The sequence below is a fragment of the Lepus europaeus genome, chromosome 4, assembly GCF_033115175.1.
Source record: "Lepus europaeus isolate LE1 chromosome 4, mLepTim1.pri, whole genome shotgun sequence".
NCBI lineage: Eukaryota > Metazoa > Chordata > Mammalia > Lagomorpha > Leporidae > Lepus > Lepus europaeus.
The window spans coordinates 128,886,650-128,910,485 of record NC_084830.1 but is presented as its reverse complement, the minus strand read 5'-3'; the positions used below and the strand labels follow the sequence as shown (position 1 = coordinate 128,910,485).

Here is a 23,836-nt window from a genome sequence, read left to right as displayed (position 1 = left end):
AATAATCTGAAAGAAAGAAAAAAAGTTATAGATGAAAATTTTCTTGCCTTTGATGTAGAGGATTTCCATCTTTTGCATAGGAAGATTGGATGTAAGCAGTGTATTTCATAAAATGGTAACTTGAAGATTTTAAGAGACTGACAATTCCAGAGGATGCAGTTAGGTTTATGTCATTAGCCTAGTAATGATGCCGTTTTGGGGAAAGAAAGCAAATAGCAGTGAAGAGAAGTAAGTGCAGTTGAAATTAAAAAGATGGGAATTTACTTGATCTTTATCTGATTTATCTGTCCTCTGAAGAAGGGAGGACATTGTAAGCTTAAACATGCAAGCCAGCATTTGAGAGACAAAGCTTGCATCCACTGGTACACTCCAGATGTCAGCAGCTGGGGCTGGATGAAGCCAGGAGCTAGGAACCCAGTCCACATTTCTCATGTGGATACCAGGGCTCCAACTACTTGAGTCATCCGTGCTGTGTCGGCACAGGGTCTACACTGGTAGGAAGCTAGAATTTGGTGCCTGGAATTGAGTCTAGGTGTTCCAGTGTGGGATGAAGTTTCTCTTAACAGGTGTCTGAACCACAAACACCTGCTCCTGAGTTGCTTTTATATTGTGAATATATTGTGTACTTAATATTTTTTTTTAAAGATTTTTATATTACTTGAAAGAGTTACAGAGAGAGAGAGAGAGAGAGAGAGAGAAAGATGTCTTCCATCCGCTTGTTCACTCTGCAAATGGCGGCAGTGACCAGAGCTGAGCCGATCTGAAGTCAGGAGCTAGGAGCTTTTTCCCGGCCTCCCACACCGGTGCGGGGGCACAAGGACTTGGGCCATCCTCTGCTGCTTTTCTAGGCGCGTTGGCAGGGAGCTGGTTTGAAAGTGAAGCAGCACGGACTTGAACCAATGCCTATATGAGATGCCGACACTGCAGGCCAGGGCTTTAACCCCGCTGCACTGCAGCACCAGCCCTTGTGTACCTTTAAAAAGGGTTTGTTTTATATATTTGAAAGAGTGACAGGGAGAGGCGGTGAGAGGAAGAGGTCTTCCACCTGCTGTGTTGCCATCCAGATGGCAACAATGGTGCGGAATGGGCCAGACTGAAGGCAGCAGTAAGGGCTCCGTCCAGGTTTCTCACATGGGTGACAGGGTCCCTGGTTTTTGACCCATCTTCTGCTTTCCCAGGAACATTAAGGAGTTGGGTTGGAAGCAGAGTGGTCTGAATTGGAACTGTCATGATATGGGTTGCAGGTGTCACCTGCTGCTACCTAAGACTGGCCCCTCATGTTGTGTATTTTGGAAAAGACAGGGAAGCAAAACTTTATGTTCACCCTCTGTGTAAGAAAATATATTAGTGCAATATAGTGGGATGAATATAGTAATTTCTTGTTTCTGAGAGACCCACTTGAAATTTGTGAAAGTAGGTTTAGCAAGAAATTCTGAAATTGCCTTCTTTTGTGTCAGAAAGGGAAAAATGGAGTAATTTCTCATTGTGCTTCAGGTTTAAGACTAAAGATTTAGACTCGTACAAGTGATATCTTCGTATCCATGCCAGAAGATAAATTACTTTCCTGTTATGACGGTGAAACTGTTTGAAACTGATTGGGTTGCTATAATTTAGAGAACATGAATAGGGCTTGGACTATTATAGATTTTAGAGAGATGAATGAATGGGGTAGAAATTTAAAAAAAAAAAAGGTAGGCAAGTGGTCATGGTGACTCAGTGAGATAAACTACTGCTTGGTTTGCCTACATCCTATATTGGAGTGCCTGGGATTGACCGTAGCCTCCATTTCTGATCCAGCTTTCTGCCATTGTGCCTTGAAGACTCAGATGATGGCCCAAGTACTTGGGTTCCTGCTATTTGTTAGAGAGACCTGGATGGGGTTCCTGGCATTGACCTGGCATTGGATCCTGCTGTTGCAGGCATTTAGAGAGTGTACCAGCAGATCTCTGTGTGGAACTGTTACCTTTTAAATGAAACAATGGATGAGGAAAAAAAATAAATATAGGGATAGCTGTTTGTACTGGTTAAGAGGCTATATATGTCACTTGCTTCTATCAAAAGTGCCTGGGTTTGAGTCCTGGCTCTATTTCTAATTCTAGCTTCTTGCTAATGGGCACTCTAAGACTGTCACCCATGTTGGGAGACTTGGATTGAGTTCTAGGCTATTTAGCTCTTGCCTGGTCCTCCCTAGCCAGCTTTCTCAGGCATTGGAGAATCAGTGAATGGAAGGTCTCTGTCTCTCTTCCAAATAAAAATAAGTAAAAAATTAAAAAAATGCAGAACTGAATTACATGAAAATAAACATCCACAAATTGCTTGCTCAGAAATTGATCAGCCAAAACCAATCCATTTTGCCTAACCTGCAAAAAAAAAAAAAAAAAACCCAAAACCCTAAAATTCAGTTTCTTATTCTTTCTGTATTGTAATCAGATCTGTATTTATACTTCTGTTTGCTTGCTGTTGGCTTTCATGTTTGAGCTTAGGGTGATTTTTTTCTCTGCCCCAATGAAAAGTTGAATTTTTTTAAGTTTTCATTTTATTTGAAAGGCAGATAGAGGCAGATGGAGAAATATTTTCCATCCACTGGTTAATTCCCTAAATTCCTGCCATAGTCAGGGCTGGGCCAGGCAAAAACCAAGAGTCTAGAACCTAGGCTGGGGCTCCCACGTGGTTGGCAGGGATCCAGCTACTTAAGCCATCATTTTTGGTTTCCCCATATACACATTAGTAGCAGGAAACTGGAATAGGAAGTAGAGCAAGGCCTTGAACCTAGGGAGTTAAGTGTGGGCTACAGGTATTCACACCAGTGTCTTAACCACTATTCCAAAAGCCCACCCCAGTCTTTATCTTTTTTTAAGACGATAGATGGTAATAATTGACTTACTGTGCAAAGTACATGATTTTAAGCTAGTGAAAATTATTTTGCTAGGCAAAAGAATCTTGTTAACCTTTCCCATAGTATTGTTTTAAAAGATTTATTTATTTATTTGAAAGTTACACAGAGGAGAGGAGAGGCACTCCCCAATTGGCCGCAACAGCCAGAGCTGCGCCAATCCGAAGCCAGGAACCAGGAGCTTCCTCCTGTTCTCCCACATGGGTGTAGGGGCACAAGGACTTGGGCCAACTTCCACTGCTTTCCCAGGCCACAGCAGAGAGCTGAATTTGAAGTGGAGCAGCCAGGACTTGAACTAGTGCCCATATGGGATGTAGGCACTGCAGGCGGTGGCTTTACCTGCTACACTGCATTACAACTCAGCCCCCCCCCCCCAATAATAATTTTGGTTACATTATGTAATGAACTATTATAGAAATTCTTGGTTTTATGATTTTTAAAGATTTATTTGGAAAAGGAGATTTATATATGGAGAGAATCTTGCATCTACTAATTTGCTTCCCAAATGGCTGCAACAGCTAGGGCTGGGCCAGGCTGAAGCCAGTAGCCTGGAACTCCATCTGGGTTTCCCTTGTGTGTGGCAGCGAACCAGACTCTTTGAGCATCCTGTGCTGCTTTCCCAGGCACATTAGCAGGGAGCTAGATCAGAAGCATGGCAGCCAAGACTTGAAGCTGTACTCAGGTATGGCATGTTGGTGTTAACAGGTGATGGCTTAACCCACTAGGCCATGCTGCCAGGCTCCATAGGTGTTTTTTTAAAGATAATAAAATTTGATTTTGATGGACTGTAATAGGTGGTGGTGGTAGATTTTATCTGAAAGTGAAAGCTGTATTGTTTAAGATTTTTTTGCCCTTAAATCTGATTGCCACAAATAAGAATGTGTTTGTAATTTTAAAACTGAATAATGTTTAAATAAGGTGGCTCATTAGTGAAAAATATCTTTGAGAAATTGGCCTATTGAGGATAATGAGAGATTTTTAATAAGTTTCCCTCCCATATATTAAATTTGAATGCATAGAATCTCACCTGGTCTGTGTGGGTTTTGTTTGTACGTAGAATGTTTATTCATTTTTAAAATCATGGTTTACTGAAGTGATCTTATTCTGAGTTGATTCAGGTAAATGATGGAGTCTTTTTTTCTCTGGTTGATCTTTCAGGTTCGACATTTTTTTTTCCTCCCTAAGGTTGAATTGACCAAAGCAATGGTTATGGAGAAGCCTAGTCCCCTGCTGGTCGGGCGGGAATTTGTGAGACAGTATTACACACTGCTGAACCAAGCCCCAGACATGCTACACAGGTAAGTTCTTTTTCTCCTCATTCGCTGGTACTGAGTTTGTCATCCTGCAGGGTGGTGGCACAATAGTGCTTTACACATAAGTATCAGTAGATAATGGCTGTTAAAATTATATAAAAATATATAGCCATTATTAAGAAAAATTAGACTATGATAAACCTGCACATTATTTAGTTCAAATGAAGAAAATCCATAACTTTTTCCACGACCACAGTTTTTTTGCTTTTTGGAGATACAGCATACTATAATCCCCTGATGATTGAAGTAGGGTACTTAATAAACTGTGTATCATGCAGTGTTGCATAATAGAAAACTGTTGATGTGCAGAATTCTTTAGATGTTCCAAAATGTATATTTCCTCGACCTGGACTTTTTTTCCATTATATTTTACTAGCTTGCATGTTAGATACTGCAGTTATTAGGTGCAAAAGAAATTTTACAAATTGATTTTAGAATTTGGCCTTTTTCTAAAAATAGAAAAACACTTTTTAAAAAAAATACTTATTTATTTGGCATTGAGGAGGAGAGAGATAGAAATAGCTGTCTTCTATCTGCTGGTCCACTCTCCAAGTGGCTACAACAGCCAGGGCTGAGTCTGGAGCTTCATTCTCCTATGTGGGTGGCGTGGGTCTAAGCACTTAGGTCATCTTCCACTGCCTTTCCCAAGCCATTACGGAACTGGATAAGTGGAGCAGCCAGGACACAAACCAGTACTTAGATGGGCTGCTGGCATTGCAGGCAACAGTTAAAATGCCTGGCCCTATTTTTTTTTTTTTTTTCTTTTTTAAGGCTTTTCTCTTTCTAAAAAACTATCTATTTCCTCTTAATCCTTACAAAAATCTTTGAAGATATTATTGGAGAGTTCAGTTTATTTTATAGACATAGAAGCTCTATGTGGAGGTGGGATGTTAAAATTTTGCTGAGATTCACATGAGTTTTGGTATTAATTGTAAAACCGGTTTCTGAATGTTTTTATCTTTACCCCCTCCACATTTTGTTGTGTTTTGTCAGAGTTGTATTCTCTGTCCTTAGCAGTTAAACAAATTTGGAGTTTAAAAAGGAGGGATTGGGAGGAGCTAGTCAAATTCATTGCATTTCTGTTTCTCTAAGGTGCCTGGATTCCATCTTAAATACATTGAAAGTGGCTTAGCTAGCAGTGACCTGAGTTCTTGACAGATAGTTTTCCTTTATTAGCTTTAAGAGTAGAAAGGGAAGGGCCTGTGCTGTGGTGTAGTGGATAAAGCCACTGCCAGGGGTGCCAGCATTCCATTTGGGCGTTGGTTCGAGTCCTGGCTGCTCCGTTTCCAATCCAGCTCTCTGCTGTGGCCTGGGAAAGCAAAGGAAGATAGCCCAAGTAATTGGGCCCCTGCACTCACATGGGAGACCTGGAAGAAGCTCCTGGCTTCAGACCGGCACGGCTCCAGCCATTATGGCCATCTGGGGAGTGAACTAGAGGACGGAAGACCTCTCTCTCTGTCTCTGTCTTTCTGTAACTCTACCTTTCAAATAAATCCTAAAAAAAAAAAAAAAAAGGTAGTTCTCCTGGGTTCTAGATAATGTCCTCAGTTTTTTGGAGTAAGAATCTAGATACAGAAAACATGACAGGGCTCATTTGTGAAAAATATTTATTTGAAGACAGATACTACAAAATCCTAGTAGTGCTTATTCCTGGGTTGGGACAGTGTGGGGTTGTGTATATTTTCCTGATAAACTTTTTCCCTCTAATTTATTTATTTGAAAGGCAGAGTTAGAGACAGAGAAAGAGATTCTGCATCTGCTGATTCATTCCCCAAATGGCCACAGTGGCCAGGGCTGGGCCAGCCTGAAGCCAGCAGCTTCATCTGGGTCTCCCATGTGGGTGACAGAGGCCCAAGGACTTAGGCCATCTTGCACTATGCTCCTAGGCTCCTTAGCAGAGAGCTGGATTGGAAGTGGAGCAGCCGGGACAGGAACTGGTGCTTATATAGGATGCGGGTTACACAGGCAGCAGCTAGTATATTGTTTCAATGAAAATGGAGTATTTGGAGCGTATGGATGAATGTGAAAGTCATGGAGAGTTAAAATCTGAGGTTGTTCTGCATCAGCACAAATAGTTACAAACTAAAGCAACCTGCGTGAGTTACTGTTTTGTGTATACACATCCCCAGATAGAATAGAGCTATCAAGATCTTTAGAGTAGAGCTGTTCCTAGGCTTCCTCCCTGTTTGCTTTCTGAATGAAAACAGGAACTTCTGTCTTTAAGTGGCCTTCCTGACATGAATTACAAGATCCTCCCCAACATGATTGTTCTGCCCTGAAGCCTGGACTTAGGACTTGTCAAATAAATGTTCTGCCTCACTGGCAAAATCCATGCCCGTTCAGCAGACGGTGACTGAGTGTAGCGCATGGAGAGATGATTGTGTAGATTTAGAAGAGGAAAAAGAAAAACACATCTCTACCTTAAAGCATATGCTAATGAGATAGATGGCTACTGAACTTGAATAATAGATCCCTGGTCTTAAAGATACTTGAGGATGACCAGTAAATTACCTTCCTTTTTACGCAGATTTTATGGAAAGAACTCTTCTTACGTCCATGGGGGATTGGATTCAAATGGCAAGCCAGCGGATGCAGTCTATGGACAGAAAGTAAGTATGCCTAGTTGTATTCAGGCCTTTAAGCAGCTGAAAAATAACAAGCAAAGCAGGTGTATACATGCCCAATAGATTGGATAATACTTAAAGATCACATTTCTCAATTTCTTAGAGATTTAGCTAATTGTGATTTGATTCATAAGATATTGTTGAAGTGCTTATGTGATGTCATATTTGTTCATTTTGAATGGTAATATTCTGAAGTTAGAAGATAGTTGAAGGGTCAGCGCTGTGGTGCAGCAGGTTAAAGCCATGGCATGCAGTACTGACATCCCATTTGATTGCCAGTTCAAGTCCCAATTGGTCGCGCCAATTCCAGTCCAGCTCCCTGCTAGTGCACCTGGGAGAGCCGGAAAGATGGCCCAAGTCCTTGGGCCCCCGCATCAACGTGGGAGACCCAGAGGAAGCTCCTCCCTTCTGGCTTCAGATGAGCTCAGCTCTAGCCATTGTGGCCATCTGCAGAGTGAACCAGTGGATGGAAGACCTCTTTCCACCTCTTTCTGAAACTCTTTCTAATGAATGAAATCTTTTTTTTTTAAAGATACTTGATGAGGATCATTTCTTTTGAAAAGCATTCGTGTTGAATAATTTTAAAGGTGTTAAGTGTGATCACTGAGAATAAAGTATAAAAAGCATTTAAAATAGGAGTGTATATTCAGTAACTTGCACATTTGCTTTACCTGTGTTGTTTTGAAAGTTTTTTTGGCTTTATATTTTGTTGTTGCTAGAAGCTATATAAATTGTCAGTCATTAACACTTGCCTTGATTCCTTAGGAAATCCATAGGAAGGTGATGTCACAGAACTTCACCAATTGCCACACCAAGATTCGCCATGTTGATGCTCATGCTACTCTAAATGATGGTGTGGTGGTCCAAGTGATGGGGCTGCTCTCCAATAATAACCAGGCTTTGAGGAGATTCATGCAGACATTTGTCCTTGCTCCTGAGGTATGTGTATAGGAATTACTGGTGATGCTATAGTAATTCAATTTCACGTATTTGATATGGAAAAAAATTGAAAGGTTGTGTACATTTGTAAAAATGTTTATGAAATTTCAACCTTACAGAAAAGTGGTAATAGTAAAACTGCTGCGTACACTTCACCTAGTGCCACTGTCAATGCTTGCTCACTGTGTGTAAGTCTTTTTCTATTTACCTGTATTTTCTCATAAAACACTTGAAAGTAAGTTGGAAACTTAGTGTTCTATCATCTTCAAATACTTAAGCGGCTGCTTTTTTTAAAAGATTGATCTAATTATTTGAAAGGCAGAATTAGATCTAATCCCATGCAGTCTTGGCATTTTGTTAAGCATTTATATGGGGGCTGGTGCTGTGGCATAGTGGGTAAAGCTGCTGCCTGCAGTGCTGGCATCCCATATGGGTGCCGGTTCAAGTCCCAGCTGTTCGACGTTTGATCCAGCTCTTTGGTATGGCCTGGGAAAGCAGTAGAAGATGGCCCAAGTGCTTGGGTGCCTGCACCCACATGGGAGATCCAGAGAAGGTTCCTGGCTCCTGGCTTCAGATCTGTGCAGCTCTGGCCTTTGAGGCCATCTGGGAAGTGAACCATCAGATGGAAGACCTCTCTCTCTGCCTCTGCCTCTCTGTAGCTCTGCCTTTCAAATAAATAAATAAATCTTTTTTAAAAATAATTTATCACCAGTCATGGATTTGTCGTATAATTACTGGATTATAATCCATTATAATTATATTGTTTATAAAATATCCCAGATGTGGTCAGTGTTAACCCCTACAAGCTGCTCTTTAGTATATATTTTTTTTTACTCCAGGATCATTTCTGAATCCGATTTTTTTAAGGAGCCCTAGTTCTTTTTAATTATGCTCATCACTAAAGGACCTTAGGTTTATGTTGAATAATTGCATTTGTACCCATTTCTAGACTTCACAAGGACAGGAGGCCTGTTTGCTTAACCACCTAAAAGTGGTTTAATAAGGAATTGCTGAATAAATGATTATGTTCTGTAGCATTAATCATAGTTATTTTCTGTTTAGGGCGGTGAGCCTAAAATCCGTAGTCACAGCCAGTGCTGTGACTCGCTTGGTTAATCCTCTGTCTGCAGCGCCGGCATCCCAGATGGGCGCCGGGTTCTAGTCCCGGTTGCTCCTCTTCCAGTCCAGCTCTCTGCTGTGGCCTGAGTGCTTGAGCCCTGCACCCGCATGGGAGACCAGGAAGAAGCACCTGGCTCCTGGAACAGCGCTGGCCATGCTGGCCATTTGGGGCGTGAACCAATGGAAGGAAGACCTTTCTGTCTGTCTCTCTTTCACTGTCTATAACTTTACCTGTCAAATAAATTTTAAAAAATTAGTCTTGTGTTAAATAAAGTGACTTTTTCTCGGATTTACTTGAAATCATGGTCATGATTTTTAGACAAAGGTTTATATAAGTGTAGATTTGAGGGAGTTATAGATATGTGAAAAATTACATGAAGTGTGATTGTCAGTGAACGAGTTTAATAATTCTTTTTTCTTAAGGGAAATACCTTAATTCAAACTAGTGTACTAAGTGTATAAATGGTCTCACTTTAGTATAAATTATTTAAGCTGTCTTATTTAATATGCAAGGCATTGATGTACGTTAATATCCCTCTTTCTGTACATGAGGAAATAGCCTTAGAAGTTGAATAACTAGCAAATGACATAGTGGAATTTCCACTCAGGTATATGTTAAGTAATGTGAGCAAGTGTTTTTTTCAGCTGTGCCATCTAGAATGTGTGTATCAGATGTTCCAGGATGCATATTTAGGGAATTTTAAATATCTGTTAAAAGGATACTGTGAGTGCTTTTTAATGATTTGGGATGTAGACTGTGGCATCTGACCATACTCAGACCTTTTGAGCAAACAGTGTATTTTAGTGTAGTCTTTCTTCAGTCATAGTTAAAATAGGGGTTTGCAGTTGTGGCAGTGTTGACCTTTTGTTTAGGGACATGTCATGTGCATGGTACGCTCTTGATAGCATCCCTGCCCTGTACTCAGCAGTTGCCGGTACCACTCTCCTGTGGTGAGGACTCAGATGTCTCCAGATGTTGGCACATGTCTGCCAGGGGGAGAAATGCCCGCAGTTTTAGGAACCACTTTTGTACAGGGACCTGGCTTTTTAGAAGTCTGTTGAATAAGTGAAAATTTTTTGTTGGCATTGCAGGGTTCTGTTGCAAATAAATTCTATGTTCACAATGATATCTTCAGATACCAAGATGAGGTCTTTGGTGGCTTTGTCACTGAGCCTCAGGAGGGTAAGTACTCAAACACTGTAAGTTACTTGGTTAAATTTTTTTAATTGTATCAGACCTTAAGAGACTGGGTTTCTTAAGTGTTGTCATTATACTCTGTTCTTCACCAGTTACTAGCGAACAGGTTAGCTTTTTCATGTTGGGACTGGGAGAAGCATAAGACACTTAAATCAAAAGGGAACAGGTATGTTATACCAGAGCCCTACCCTGTGGGAGGCCTGTTGACACTTGTACTGCAGTGTACTGGCGTTAAAGGAGTGCAGCCCTGCCTTTTAGGAACCTAAGTCTTTTATAAGGTTATACTATAAGGTTAGTAAACATGATTGTGCGTTGCAACAGAGGGAAGGAAGTACTCTTCTTTTCCAAAGCTGTAATGTTGAAAATGTCTGGAACCAAATGTTGTTGAAAAATAGCCTGGAATAAAGGGTATCTGCAGGAAATGGACAGAAACCAAAAAACCTGTAGAGAATAATCTCCAAACTGGTAATATTTGAGTGTTTTCTGTGACTGAGATTGTTCCAGAGCTCTATAAATTCTGTAATACACAGCTTTATAAATAGGTACTTTGGGTATCATTGTCCTCATTTAATAAATTTGGGCAGCACGGGGCTGTAATGTGATAAAACTAGTAAGGGAGTGTAGCCTCTATTCGATGACTTCAAATAGGACTTGACTCCATGTTCTTAACTAAATTAGTACAGCAGTCTTCATTTTCTCCATTAATTTGTGATATGGTTTTACCAAATTGTGTGTGTGTGTGTGTGTGTGTATGGTATTGTCTTTTTGAGTGATCACAATAAATATACTGAAACAGAACATTTTTTTAAAGTATCTTTTCCTTCTTCCTTAGAATCTGAGGAAGAAGTAGAGGAACCTGAGGAAAGGCAGCAGACCCCTGAGGTGGTACCTGATGATTCAGGAACTTTCTATGACCAGACTGTCAGGTAAGGAAGATTTTTAATGATTTCCCAAAAGAAGGGTTTTGCTTTTGGATATGTGGTTTTATTTATTTGAGAGATAGAGTTAAAAGGGAGAGAGAGACAGAGAGAAAGGTCTTCTATCTGCTGGTTCACTCCCCAAATGCCATAACAGCCAGGGCTGGGTCAGGCGGAAGCCAGGAGCTTCCTCTGGTCTCCCATGTGGGTGCAGGTGCCCACACACTTGGGCCATCTTCTGCTTTCCCAGGTCATAGCACAGAGTTGGGTCAGAAGAGCAGCAACTGGTACACAAATGGCACCCATATGGGATGCTGGCGCTGTAGGCAGAAGCTTAGGCTTCTGTGCCATGGTACCAACTCCAGTTTTTTTTTTTTTTTCTTTTTATGAAATTTTATTTGTTTGAAAGGCAGAGAGAGAAGAGAGCCAGAGTCAGAGATCTCTGGTCTGCTCCTGTTTTCCCCAAATGCCTGTAATAGCTGGGGTTAAAGCCAGGAACCAGGAACTTATTCCAGGACTCCAGTATGGCTGGAAGGGATCCAAGTACTTGCAGCATCACCTGCTGGCTCTCAGGGTGTGCATTAGCAACAAGTTGGTATCAGAAGTGGAGCTAGGACACAAACCCAGGCTCTCCAGCATGGGATGTGGGCATCCCAGGTGGTGTCTTCACTGTTATACCAAGTGCTGACTCTTACTGCTTTTTTTTTTTTTCCCCCTTGTTGACCACATCAAATATGAATGGAATTTCTTATCAAGAATTTAATTCATCAAGGTATTGCATTAAATACTTTGGGGGTAATACAAAATTACAAGTATTGGAGATCAAGCATAAATTGACATTCAGATGTGAGAGTAATTTCAGTATTGGTAATTTCATTACCACAGTGAGTGTATTGTTGTATCATAGATTCTTTTTCTCTTATTATTGGAACAGAAATGTGTTTTATAGGAATAGATTGCATATTTATACTTGTTAACATGTAATGTCCCAAATGTTTATAATTCAGTGCTTAAAGAATATTTTTAGGTGTTTCTCAAGGTGTAGTGATGAACTAACACACATTACTAACTTGGGTGGTTGAGTGAAAATGAAGATGCATGATCCTGTCCCAAACCTGTTGAATTAGAATTTTGGGAAGAAGAAGAGTTCCTGGTGATTTATTTGGAACTTTAAGAATTTACTGTTCTGGGGCCTGGTACTGTGGCATAGTGAGTTAAGCTGTTGCCTATGATGCTGGCATCCCATATGGGCACCAGTCCTAGTTGCTTCGCTTCCGATTCAGCTCTCTGCTAATGTGCCTAGGAAAAGCAACGGAAAATGGCTTAAGTGTCTGGGGCCCCTGGACTCATGTGGGAGACCTGTATGAAGCTCTGGGCTCCTGGCTTCTGTCTGGTTTCGCCCTGACTGTTGGTAGACATTTGGGGAGTGAACCAATAGTTGGAAGGTCTCTCTGTCTCCTCTCTCTGTAACTCTGCATTTCAAAGAAATAAGTAAATCTTGAAAAATATTTACTGTTCTGAAGCAATATTAATGATTTTTCTTTCCTCTGAAATTCTTTGAATTTTATTATAAGAATTCTGTGGGTGGTGAAATTCACATATTATAAAACTGAACCATCGTAACCATTTTTTAAGTCTGCAGCATAGTGGTGTTAACTCTATACACGTTATACAGTAGATCTTGAGAGAATATTTTCATCTGGCAAAATAAACTATACCTGTTGAGAACAGAACTTTGTTTTCTCCCACCTCCCTGCCTATTACATTGGATGTTTTTGTTCTGTTGTGTGATGAGTAAATTGTAATAGTTTTGGGTTTGCAGCTGAATAATAAGCAAAGGTTTTGACTCATGTTCAGATTTTGCAAATAAACTGATTTTAGTTAAGATTTGCTCATTGAGTGCTTTTTATTTTAACTCAGGTGTACATTTCTTAAACTTTTTTTGGCAAGAGAGAGCTATTTTTGTCCGTAATTGAGAATTTTCTTATAAGTCAGGGGAAGGCTGAATGATTATTTTTTGTATTTTCCTGTGAAAGCAATGACTTGGAAGAACACCTAGAGGAGCCCGTTACTGAACCAGAGCCTGATCCTGAACCAGAACCAGAACCAGAACCTGTCTCTGAAATCCAAGAGGAAAAGCCTGAGCCAGTATTAGAAGAAACTACTCCTGAAGATACTCAGAAGAGTTCTTCTCCAGCACCTGCAGACATAGCTCAGACAGTACAGGAAGACTTAAGGGTATGGAAGAAGGCTTCATTTTTCTTTTCTCCTCTGCCACTGCATGGTTAACTTTTTTAAGATTTATTTGATCTATTTGAAAGGCAGAGTTAAAGAGAGAGAGGGACAGAGAGAGAAGGGTCTTCCATCTGCTTGCTTACTCCTCAGATGGCTACAATGACCGAGGCTGGGTCAGGATGAAACCAGGAGCCAGGAGCTTCTTCCAGGTCTCCCACATGGGTGCAGGTGCTCAAGCACTTGGGCCATCCTCCACTGCTTACCCAGGTGCACTAGCCTGGAATTGGGTCGGAAGTGGGATGCCAGTGCTACAGGCTGGAGCTTTAATACCCTATGCCACACTGCTGGCCCTGCTTGGTTAACTTTAATACTTATTTTGATTTGTGGTTTATTGTACCTTTTTTTTTTTTTTTTTTTTTTTGACAGAGAAAGAGAGAAAGGTCTTCCTTTCCGTTGGTTCACCCCCTAAGTGGCCGCTTCGGCTAGCACGCTGCACCGATCCAAAGCCAGGAGCCAGGTGCTTTCTCCTGGTCTCCCATGCAGGTGCAGGGCCCAAGGACCTGGGCCATCCTCCACTGCCTTCCCAGGCCACAGCAGAGAGCTGGACTGGAAGAGGAACAACCAGGATAGAACTGGCGCCCCGACTGGGACTAGAACCTGGGGTGCTGGCGCGGTAGGCGGAGGATTAGCCTACTGAGCCGTGGCGCCGGCCTAGGGTACCTTATTGAGCCATTCCTCAGTTAAGAAGGAAGATGCATATTGCTTCATAACAACAAAAGTAACTGCCCTGACCCCTTAACTTGCATACCTATTACACTATAAATTTCAGGTGCCATTTGACCACTATGTCATTACACCCTCTGTTTTTTTAAAATATTTCATCTTTAAATTGGTAAATATTTGTTAAGCAAATGGATATCATTTTTTTAAGATAACATGGTGAAATCTTGATAACAGTAGTAGTAGGAAGGTAACTTCTAATTAAAATGTATGATTTCAGAAGTTTGAAGCTTTTCTTTTTTTTGACAGGCAGAATGGATAGTGAGAGAGAGAGACAGAGAGAAAGGTCTTCCTTTTTGCCGTTGGTTCACCCTCCAATGGCCGCTGTGGCCAGCGCATCTCGCTGATCCGAAGCCAGGAGCCGGGTGCTTCTCCTGGTCTCCCATGCGGGTGCAGGGCCCAAGCACTTGGATCATCCTCCACTGCCTTCCTGGGCTATAGCAGAGAGCTGTCCTGGAAGGGGGGCAACCGGGATAGAATCCAGTGCCCCGAACCGGGACTAGAACCCGGTGTGCCGGCGCCGCAAGGCAAAGGATTAGTCTGTTAAGCCACGGCGCCGGCCTGAAGCTTTTCCATTACCTCCTGAGTCCCATCAGTGTGTGTGGAAATAATGACCAAATAGGTTGATTGGGTCGAGAGTGGATGATAGTATGGTAGTCCAGTTAGAGAGGTGATAGCTTGGGTTTTGACTTGGCAGTGGAGATGGAAATGAAATAATTGGGTCAAATAACAGGTTCTGATGATTTTCTAAGTGGGCTGTAAAAGTGTTCAAGATGATTGTACACTTCATATAATTGGATCCATGGTTGTAGAATGGATCAGTTCAGTCATGAAGAGCTGAGCTGGTTTTGGGGTGAGGATTTTCTTTGATTCATAAACTTGAAATTAACTAAAAGTAGCTTTCTTTTCTCTAATTTGGCTGATGCCAAAGAATCCTCCTCCTTCTCACCAAGCCTGAAGCAGTGTTATTTTCTTGGCTGCCACCAGGAGAGCTCCTGTGGTATGCTGCCAAGTTGGTCTGCCTGGTGCTCTGACATAGGCAGCAGCTGCTCCTTCTTCCTCCAAGGAAATTTTTTTTTTTTTTTTTTTTTTGACAGGCAGAGTGGACAGTGAGAGAGACAGAGAGAAAGGTCTTCCTTTTCTGTTGGTTCACCCCACAATGGCTGCTGCGGCCGGCACACCGCGCTGATCCGAAGCCAGGAGCCAGGTGCTTCTCCTGGTCTCCCATGTGGGTGCAGGACCCAAGGACTTGAGCCATCCTCCACTGCACTCCCGGGCCACAGCAGAGAGCTGGCCTGGAAGAGGGGCAACCGGGACAGAATCCGATGCCCCAACCGGGACTAGAACCCAGGGTGCTGGTGCCGCAGGTGGAGGATTAGCCTATTGAGCTGCGGCTCCCGGCCAGGAATTTTAATAACTAAATATTGAAGAGGTGAAATAAAGAAACCTCAAGGAACTCCATCCTGCCTATAAGAATTATTATGTATATACAAAAGGTATTCTAAAAGTTCAAAAATGCATATTATGAAAAAACTATAAATAGATTTTACAATTTTTTTTTTCTCTTGATCTTGGGAATTGACATTTAACCTATGTGGTTAAGATGCCCACCTCAGAGTACCTGAGTTTGATTCCTGGTTATGGCTTCTGTCTACAGTTTCCTGCTAGTGTATACCCTGTAAGGCAGTGGTGATGTCTCAAATAGTTGGGTTCTTGCCACGTATGTGGGGGACATGATTGTGTTCTTGGCTTCCACCTTTAGCCTGACACAGTCCCAGCTGTTGTAGGCACTTGGCATGAACCAGTGGCTGAGAGCTCTCTGTCTCAGATAAATTAATAAATACTAGAAAACTTACTTAAATTCCATTTTATGTTAGTTTTTTACAATATTTTTTTTTTTTTTTTTTTTTTTATTTTTGACAGGCAGAGTGGACAGTGAGAGAGAGAGAGACAGAGAGACAGAGAGAGAAAGGTCTTCCTTTTGCCGTTGGTTCACCCTCCAATGGCCGCCGCGGTAGCGCGCTGCGGCCGGCGCACCGCGCTATTCCGATGGCAGGAGCCAGGTGCTTCTCCTGGTCTCCCATGGGGTGCAGAGCCCAAACACTTGGGCTATCCTCCACTGCACTCCCTGGCCACAGCAGAGAGCTGGCCTGGAAGAGGGGCAACCGGGACAGGATCGGTGCCCCGACCGGGACTAGAACCCGGTGTGCCGGCGCCGCAAGGCGGAGGATTAGCCTGTTGAGCCACGGCGCCGGCCAGTTTTTTACAATATTATTTAAGGTGTACAGATTCATGTATTTCACATATACAGATTCAGGGACATAGTGATACTTCCTATCTTACCCATGCTCTCACCCTTTCTCTTCCCTCTCCTGTTCCCACTCTTAATTTTTACAAATATCTATTTTCAGTTTACTTTATACTCCTAAGATTAACCCTACACTAAATAAAAAGTTCAACAGATAGTATAAAGAACTGTTCCTCAACATTAGCGACAAGGGCTGTAAAGGGTCATGAAATCTCAGAATGTCAATTTTCACTCCAATACATTGCAGTTTAGGTACTCAGTTACCGCAGACCAGGAATAACAGGGTATCTATCTGTCTTTTTGGGACTGACTTATTTCACTAAGTAATGTCTGTTACAAAAGACAGAATTTCATTTTTCTACTGCTGTAGTATTCCATAGTTTATTCAATCATCAGCTGATGAACTGATTAACTTATTTTAATTATATTTTCTGCTAAAATTTTGAAGCGCCTTTGTATTTACCTATAGGAAATCAAGAATAGTAACTCTTCTGTTTTGGAATATATTGTAACCATGTTATGTTGATGTTCCCTTAGACATTTTCTTGGGCATCTGTGACCAGTAAGAACCTTCCACCCAGTGGAGCTGTTCCAGTTACTGGGATACCACCTCATGTTGTTAAAGTTCCAGCTTCACAAGTAAGAGTTTACAAACACTTGCACTCAGGCAAATTTACTGTTATATTCGTAATTTAATTATACAGAGATTTTGAGAAGGTGGGCATTGGTATATAGGGCAGAGCAGGGTAGAGAGTTTTCATTTTCTAGCTTGTCTTTATATTGTTAGCTGTGAAATTTATAAAAAAAAAGCTATACTTGCTTTGTTCTTTACATACAAGTTAAAACTTACAATGTTTTTCAGCCCCGTCCAGAGTCTAAGCCTGAATCTCAGATTCCACCGCAGAGGCCTCAGAGGGATCAAAGAGTGAGAGAGCAACGAATAAACATTCCTCCCCAGAGGGGCCCCAGGCCAAGTAAGAGCTTGGAAGGGTGATTTCTATTGTCTGGGATATTTTGAGGTGAGGGCTTATTGGGGGGGGGGGGGGGTGGCAATTGTTATTTGTGCACTCTAAAAATACTTCAGTTTAATTGGATTGCTTATATTTGGAGTGCAGGGAAGACAGTTGTGTTAACAGTCTCTGTTTATCTTGACTTTCATTGGTATGTTTGTATCTTTAAGTTCGTGAGCCTGGAGAGCAAGGTGATGTTGAACCCCGAAGGATTGTGAGACACCCTGACAGTCACCAGCTCTTCATTGGCAATCTGCCTCACGAGGTGGACAAATCGGAACTGAAAGATTTCTTTCAAAGTAAGTTATTAACTGTTGAACATATAAGTACAGCACTGTCAAATAGAAATAGAAGATAAGCAATAAATACGTAGTTTTGAGTTTTCTAGCAAGTATGTTTTTTAAAAAAACTGGATAATTCAGTTTTAATGTTTATTTAGTTATGTGTAAAACATAACCATTCAGTATGTAAAAGTGCAGAAGATAAAGGTTGAGCCTCCCTAAGGTGGAAATAGAAAATTACCCAAGCTTTCTGAGTGCTAAGCGTGATGCCACATGTGGAAAATCCCATACTTCTGTGACAAGTTGTCCTCACAACACAGGCATAGGAACAATAGTACAGAAACTTACCTTCAGTTTCTGTTGAGACTTAGAATTCATCCTAAAGTATATCTTACGTATACAAATGCAGATATTTTGAAATCTGAAAAAATCTGAAGCACGTTGGTTTGCAGGCATTTTAGATAAGGGACACTCAACCTGTATTTTATATTCATGGCATCTTTCAGTGCAGACTGTTTCCATATGTCTAGTGGCTGCTGTAGTGAATGGTATACTTTGTTTAAAGGAAACACTCTACTAACTGAGAATCTTTGTCATTTGGCAGATTATGGGAATGTGGTGGAGTTGCGCATCAACAGTGGTGGAAAGCTGCCCAATTTTGGTTTTGTTGTATTTGATGATTCTGAGCCTGTTCAGAAGGTCCTTAGCAACAGGGTAAGCTGATTCTTAGCTTCTAATTCCACTTTCCTGTAAACTTTTTGTTGTATCCCATTTTATGGCCAGTATGTTTAGGTTGGCCTTGAATTCAAATCTTAGAGCATGTAATAAACCCAGTGGACCAGACAAGGTCCTGATAAGTTACTTCCCAGTTACTTGTCCCAAGACTAAGCAGTATGTTTATTTATTTTTTTTTAAGATTTATTTATTTTAAAGGCAGAGGTCTTCCATCCGCTGGTTCACTCTCCAAATGGCCGCAATGGCTGGAGCTGCACCGATCCGAAGCCAGGAGCCAGGAGCTTCTTCTGGGTCTCCCACTCCGGTGCGGGGGCCCATGGAATTGGCTGTCTTCTACTGCTTTCCCAGGCCATAGCAGAGAGCTGGATTGGAAGTGGAGCAGCCGGGACTTGAACTGGCACCTATATGGGATGCCAGCACTGCAGGTGGTGGCATTTTCCACTGTGCCACAGTGCCGGCCCCTCTTTTTTTCTTTCTTTTTTTTTTTTTTTTAAACAAAGACTTGTGTGTTTGGAAAGTAGAGTGACTGGAAGATATTCTGTCTGCTGGTTTACTCCCCAAATGCCTGCAGTGGCTGATGCCAGGCCAGGCCAAAACCAGGAGTGCAGAACTTCATCTGGGTTTCTCACATAGTTGTAGGGCCCCAGCCACTGCTGCTTCCCAGGTACATTGGCAGGGATCAGAAGTGGAGCAGCTGGGACTTGAGCCAGGGTTCTGATGCAGGATGCCAGTAGTTGAGCGCTTTGTGCCGCAGTGCTTGCTCTGCTGGTTTTTTTGTTTTGCTTTGTTTTGTTGTTTTTGTTGTTGTTGTTGTTTTGATAGCCCGTAAGCACACTGAGTGAAGTCAGATCACTTTGCTTCTTACAGCCCATCATGTTCAGAGGTGAAGTCCGTCTGAATGTGGAAGAGAAGAAGACTCGAGCTGCTAGGGAGGGAGATCGTCGCGATAACCGCCTGCGGGGACCTGGAGGCCCTCGAGGTGGGCTGGGTGGTGGAATGCGAGGCCCTCCCCGTGGAGGCATGGTGCAGAAACCCGGATTCGGAGTGGGAAGGGGGATTGCTCCACGGCAATGAATTGCCCATCACTGATCATCACATAGCCGTACAAACCCCAGCTCCTGCAGAGTGGTGAATTTCTTCAACCAGCCTTTCGTATCTTGGAGTATGAGCTAGTCTGTTATAAACTGCTTACGTTTGTACAACTTCACTTCTCTTGTGTTAATGGTGTGTGCTCCCTTTCCCTCCTCCTTCCCTTTAGTCCTTCACTTCCAATTTTGTGGAATGATATTTTAGGAGTAATGGATTTATAAAGAAGATAAAGACAAAAGACTGAATATCCTTGCTTACACTTTGCATATACAGACTGGATTTTTTTAAAATAGCCATTTCCCCAAAGGAATGTGTCTTGCTTATTACTGACATTTGGTATGTTTCATTCATTGGAATATTTCTTATTTTCTACATGTTTCAGAAACCTGTGAGAAACAGGATTTGATAAACATTTTGAAGGCAAGAAAAATCCAGTTGTTCTATGAGAGTCATGACCTTCTGGTGTAGAAAAGTTGCCTCTGGAAAATTTAACAAGTTTCATTTTCTCTAGTATGGCTAAAAACTGAATAAAAGGTGTTAATAGAGTTAATTTGTTTTGGTATGTGATCACAAAACAATTCTGAAACACTGTTTCTACCACTAAAACTTAAATTGTGAGATAGGTTTTAAATGTGTAATATGCAACTGATGAGCTTTTCTTGAACTGTTAGAATTTTTTTGAAGTAGAATTTTTTTCATGTTTGATTTGTATTTGTAAAAAAAAAAAAAAAAGAAAAAAGAAAACAAAAACAAAAAAGTCCCGAAATCCAAATAACAAAAAACCAGAGCAAAACTGTTGTGCCTTCTCTTTGATTCCAGTCTTGACAATTGTTTAAACAAAAATAAATAAAAAAAAAATTCTAGATTTGTTTTTACCAGGTTAAGAGTATGTGGGAAATTGTAGAATCCTCTTATCATCACCTTGTTTGTTTGTCATCTGTTAACATTTGTTATGCCTTATTCTAAAATTGAGTCTCAAACTGGAATGCCTTTGAGGACAGATATTTCTATAGAGGTCCTTTGACCTAAATAGTTCTGCATTTGTATTAAGTTTTATTTTGATATCTAACCGGATTCCTAATCATAGCCCATAAGAAGGAATGTGACTTTAATATTGGACTTCACTGATATACTCGAGTGTCTGCAATTTTTTTTTCCTTTAAATCATAGCCATATGGCAAATTTTCTATTTTGTTAAGGTTCTCTTTTATTGATGGGCATGCAGTGGGTATTTCTTGGAAATGGCCAAATTTTTATTAAAATATTTCTGGAAGAAAATTTAATCTGGTAATATAGACTAATACTCGTTTCGCATACTATGTTATTTGTTGAGTGTTGTGTGTGAGGGTGTGAGGTGGGTGAAGGTTTTGTTTACACAAATGTGAGACAAACCTTTGTGTGCTAACTGATCACTAATGGAAGGACAACTAAGTTGTCAGTTTAATTTATTTTCTTAACAGTGTTCCTCTGCAGGACTGTCATTGGAGCAATAGTATAGGAATAAGAATGTTTCATTTTGCAGAAACTGTTGGCTGTGAAGGGGTTGGATAAGTGTTAGATGAATTTTTTTTTTTTTTTTAAACAGGCAGAGTGGACAGAGAGAGAGAGAGAGAGAAAGGTCTTCCTTTGCCGTTGGCTCACCCTCCAATGGCCGCCGCTGCACTCCCAGGCCATAGCAGAGAGCTGGCCTGGAAGAGGGGCAACCGGGACAGAATCCGGCAGAGTGGACAGAGAGAGAGAGACAGAGAGAAAGGTCTTCCTTTGCCGTTGGTTCACCCTCCAATGGCCTCCACTGCACTCCCAGGCCACAGCAGAGAGCTGGCCTGGAAGAGGGGCAACCGGGACAGAATCCGATGCCCCGACCGGAACTAGAACCCAGTGTGCCAGTGCCGCAAGGCGGAGGATTAGCCTATTGAGCCACGGCGCCGGCCCCCACTATTTCAAATACTTGAAAAAATGGCAGCATCTTCTTCATATAAAGAAACATAGGCGACTAAGTCATGTGGCTCTTAAATAACTCTTTGGTAACCACTTCATTTGACCCACGCCCGTCATAATTGGAAGAAAGATTGCACTTTTGTAGCTTACGTTAAGCTTGTTATGAAAAGAAAGCTAGCCTAAGGTCCTTTTGAGAAAAACAAATGGCAATAACTTTGAAGTCAAGGTTGTGTTTTACCAATCAGTACTTAATCATACATGTGAAATCAAGGGTTCTTCTTACTCAGAGGTTTAAAGTGCTAAGTAGATACAATGATCCTCAAATTCTAGTTATGTCATAGAGGGCGTTTCAAAATAAGATGTGGGGAGAGTGAGAGAGACTATCTGGCATCATTGGATTGGGGCCAAGGACACCAAGTATTTTCTAACAGTGAAGCAAGCCTTTTAAGAGCCCTGATGTTATCTATGACTGTGGATGGGTAGACTGGTGCAGGTGGGGAAGTAGGAATAGTTTGATTCTTTTGAAATTTAGCCTCAGACAAATAATTAGGAAATGGGAATCTTTTATGGAATTATAGTACCATTTATGTACTCTTATGTAATTAATATTCTGATTTTTTGCCATTATTTGTACCGTGTGTGTGTGTGTGTGTGTCTGTATGTTTAAATATGAAGAGTTAGTAGCAGTGTATGCTAAATGCTGCTTGTGAATGCAGGGAATCACTGCATAATCTCAGAAAACAAATAATTTTCCCAGTAATTGTAAGTCATCAAAATTGGGATGATTGTAGAGTTTTTTTTTTGTTTTTGTTTTTTTTTTTTTGACAGGCAGAGTGGACAGTGAGAGAGAGAGAGAAAGGTCTTCCTTTTGCCGTTGGTTCACCCTCCAATGGCCACCGCGGCTGGCGCGCTGTGGCCAGCACACCGCGCTGATCCGATGGCAGGAGCCAGGTGCTTCTAGTCTCCCATGTGCAGGGCCCAGGGACTTGGACCATCCTCCACTGCACTCCCTGGCCACAGCAGAGAGCTGGCCTGGAAGAGGGGCAACCGGGACAGAATCGGTGCCCCGACCGGGACTAGAACCCGGTGTGCCGGCGCCGCAAGGCGGAGGATTAGCCTGTTGAGCCGCGGCGCCGGCCGATTGTAGAGTTTTGAATAGTGAGATTTAGCCTCATACTCAACAGTGTTAAGAATCCCAATACCATACTTTACATTGTTGCATATTACATAAACATAGGAGCTAAAGTATGCATATAATCATGCAGCTATACAGTGACAGCAAAACAGCAGCTCATTGTCAACATTTTTCATATTTCAAGATGCAATTTTCCATCGTAGAAAAAAGCCCAATATATAGTTCCTTCCTGCTGAGCTTAAATAAATCTTAAAAAAAAAGAGTTTTATTTTTATTTGTGAAAGTCAAGAGTTACACAGAGAGAGGAGAGGCAGAGAGAGAGGTCTTCATCCGCTGGTTCACTCCCCAATTGACCACAATAACCGGAGCTGCACCGATCCAAAGCCAGGAGCCAGGAGCTTCTGGATCTCCCACATGGGTGCAGGGGCCAAAGGAGTTGGGCCATCTTCTGCTTTCCCAGGCCATAGCAGAGAGCTGGATTCAAAGTGGAGCAGCCGGGGCTAGAACCGGTACCCAGATGGGATGCCAGCGCTTCAGACCAGGGCGTTAACCCGCTGCGCCACAGTGTGGGCCCCGAGCTTAAAACTCTTGAGCCATGAGTGTTTTGAACTAGATGAGTTTGTTAGATGTTATCCCCAAAGTAGCAGAGGAGAAAGAAACTGCATCAGAGCTTTTTAATAACTAGACCCTTCAGTCATCCATGTGGCAAGGACCAAGTTGACCTCAAAAATTTATGCTTTTTCCTTTAGAACCATGATACATACCCATTTGAGTTTCAGTGAGATGCAGTGAATATTACCGTAATGAAAGTACTGCATGGAGAAGTGAGTCTAGAAGACATTCGGAACAAGGTTGGCATTGCGGTTCATTACCTGTAGTGCAAACGAGATCAGTAGACTTGGATTTTTGTAGGTCTCCTTTTAGTTCGCACATTCTGTGTTGTACCATGATGATAGGGATTTAGTCTTATTTTCTCATGTAGTTTGTAAAAATTTGGAGCATTTAGAATCTGGATGTGAGTGGTAACAATTTTTTTATAGCACAACTAAGGTGAGTTGATAGAAGTTAATATTTTATGCGCGTAACTGCCATTCCTGATACTTTCCTTCCTACCTGTTTTTGAAAACTTGTAGAATTAAATGATTTAGTGGAAAATGGCACTTTATAGAAAGCAACTTGTGAGACTATAAAGAAATAATATTCCTATGAAATTAGTTTTGTAGACAGATCACTGTTTATTGTGACAGTTCTTTTAAGTAAGTGGTATCATTATTAAGATATACTGATCTAAAGATGTCTTGCATTTCAGTTTGTTTTTGGTG

General features: G+C 41.6%; 1 protein-coding gene across 1 annotated transcript in view; it reads left to right on the top strand.

Moving 5' to 3' along the window:
* The window catches only part of G3BP1 (G3BP stress granule assembly factor 1), a 36,358-nt gene extending 16,054 nt beyond the window's left edge, over positions 1-20,304 (top strand). The window contains exons 2-12 of the mRNA XM_062188802.1: positions 4,052-4,191; positions 6,734-6,815; positions 7,596-7,769; positions 9,981-10,071; positions 10,919-11,012; positions 13,040-13,241; positions 16,864-16,965; positions 17,189-17,300; positions 17,507-17,635; positions 18,222-18,331; positions 19,220-20,304. Coding sequence (XP_062044786.1) covers positions 4,097-4,191; positions 6,734-6,815; positions 7,596-7,769; positions 9,981-10,071; positions 10,919-11,012; positions 13,040-13,241; positions 16,864-16,965; positions 17,189-17,300; positions 17,507-17,635; positions 18,222-18,331; positions 19,220-19,426 — 1,398 coding nt within the window. The 5' untranslated portion in view covers positions 4,052-4,096 and the 3' untranslated portion in view covers positions 19,427-20,304. The remainder of the gene's footprint in view (positions 1-4,051; positions 4,192-6,733; positions 6,816-7,595; positions 7,770-9,980; positions 10,072-10,918; positions 11,013-13,039; positions 13,242-16,863; positions 16,966-17,188; positions 17,301-17,506; positions 17,636-18,221; positions 18,332-19,219) is intronic.
* Positions 20,305-23,836: the final 3,532 nt, after the last annotated feature.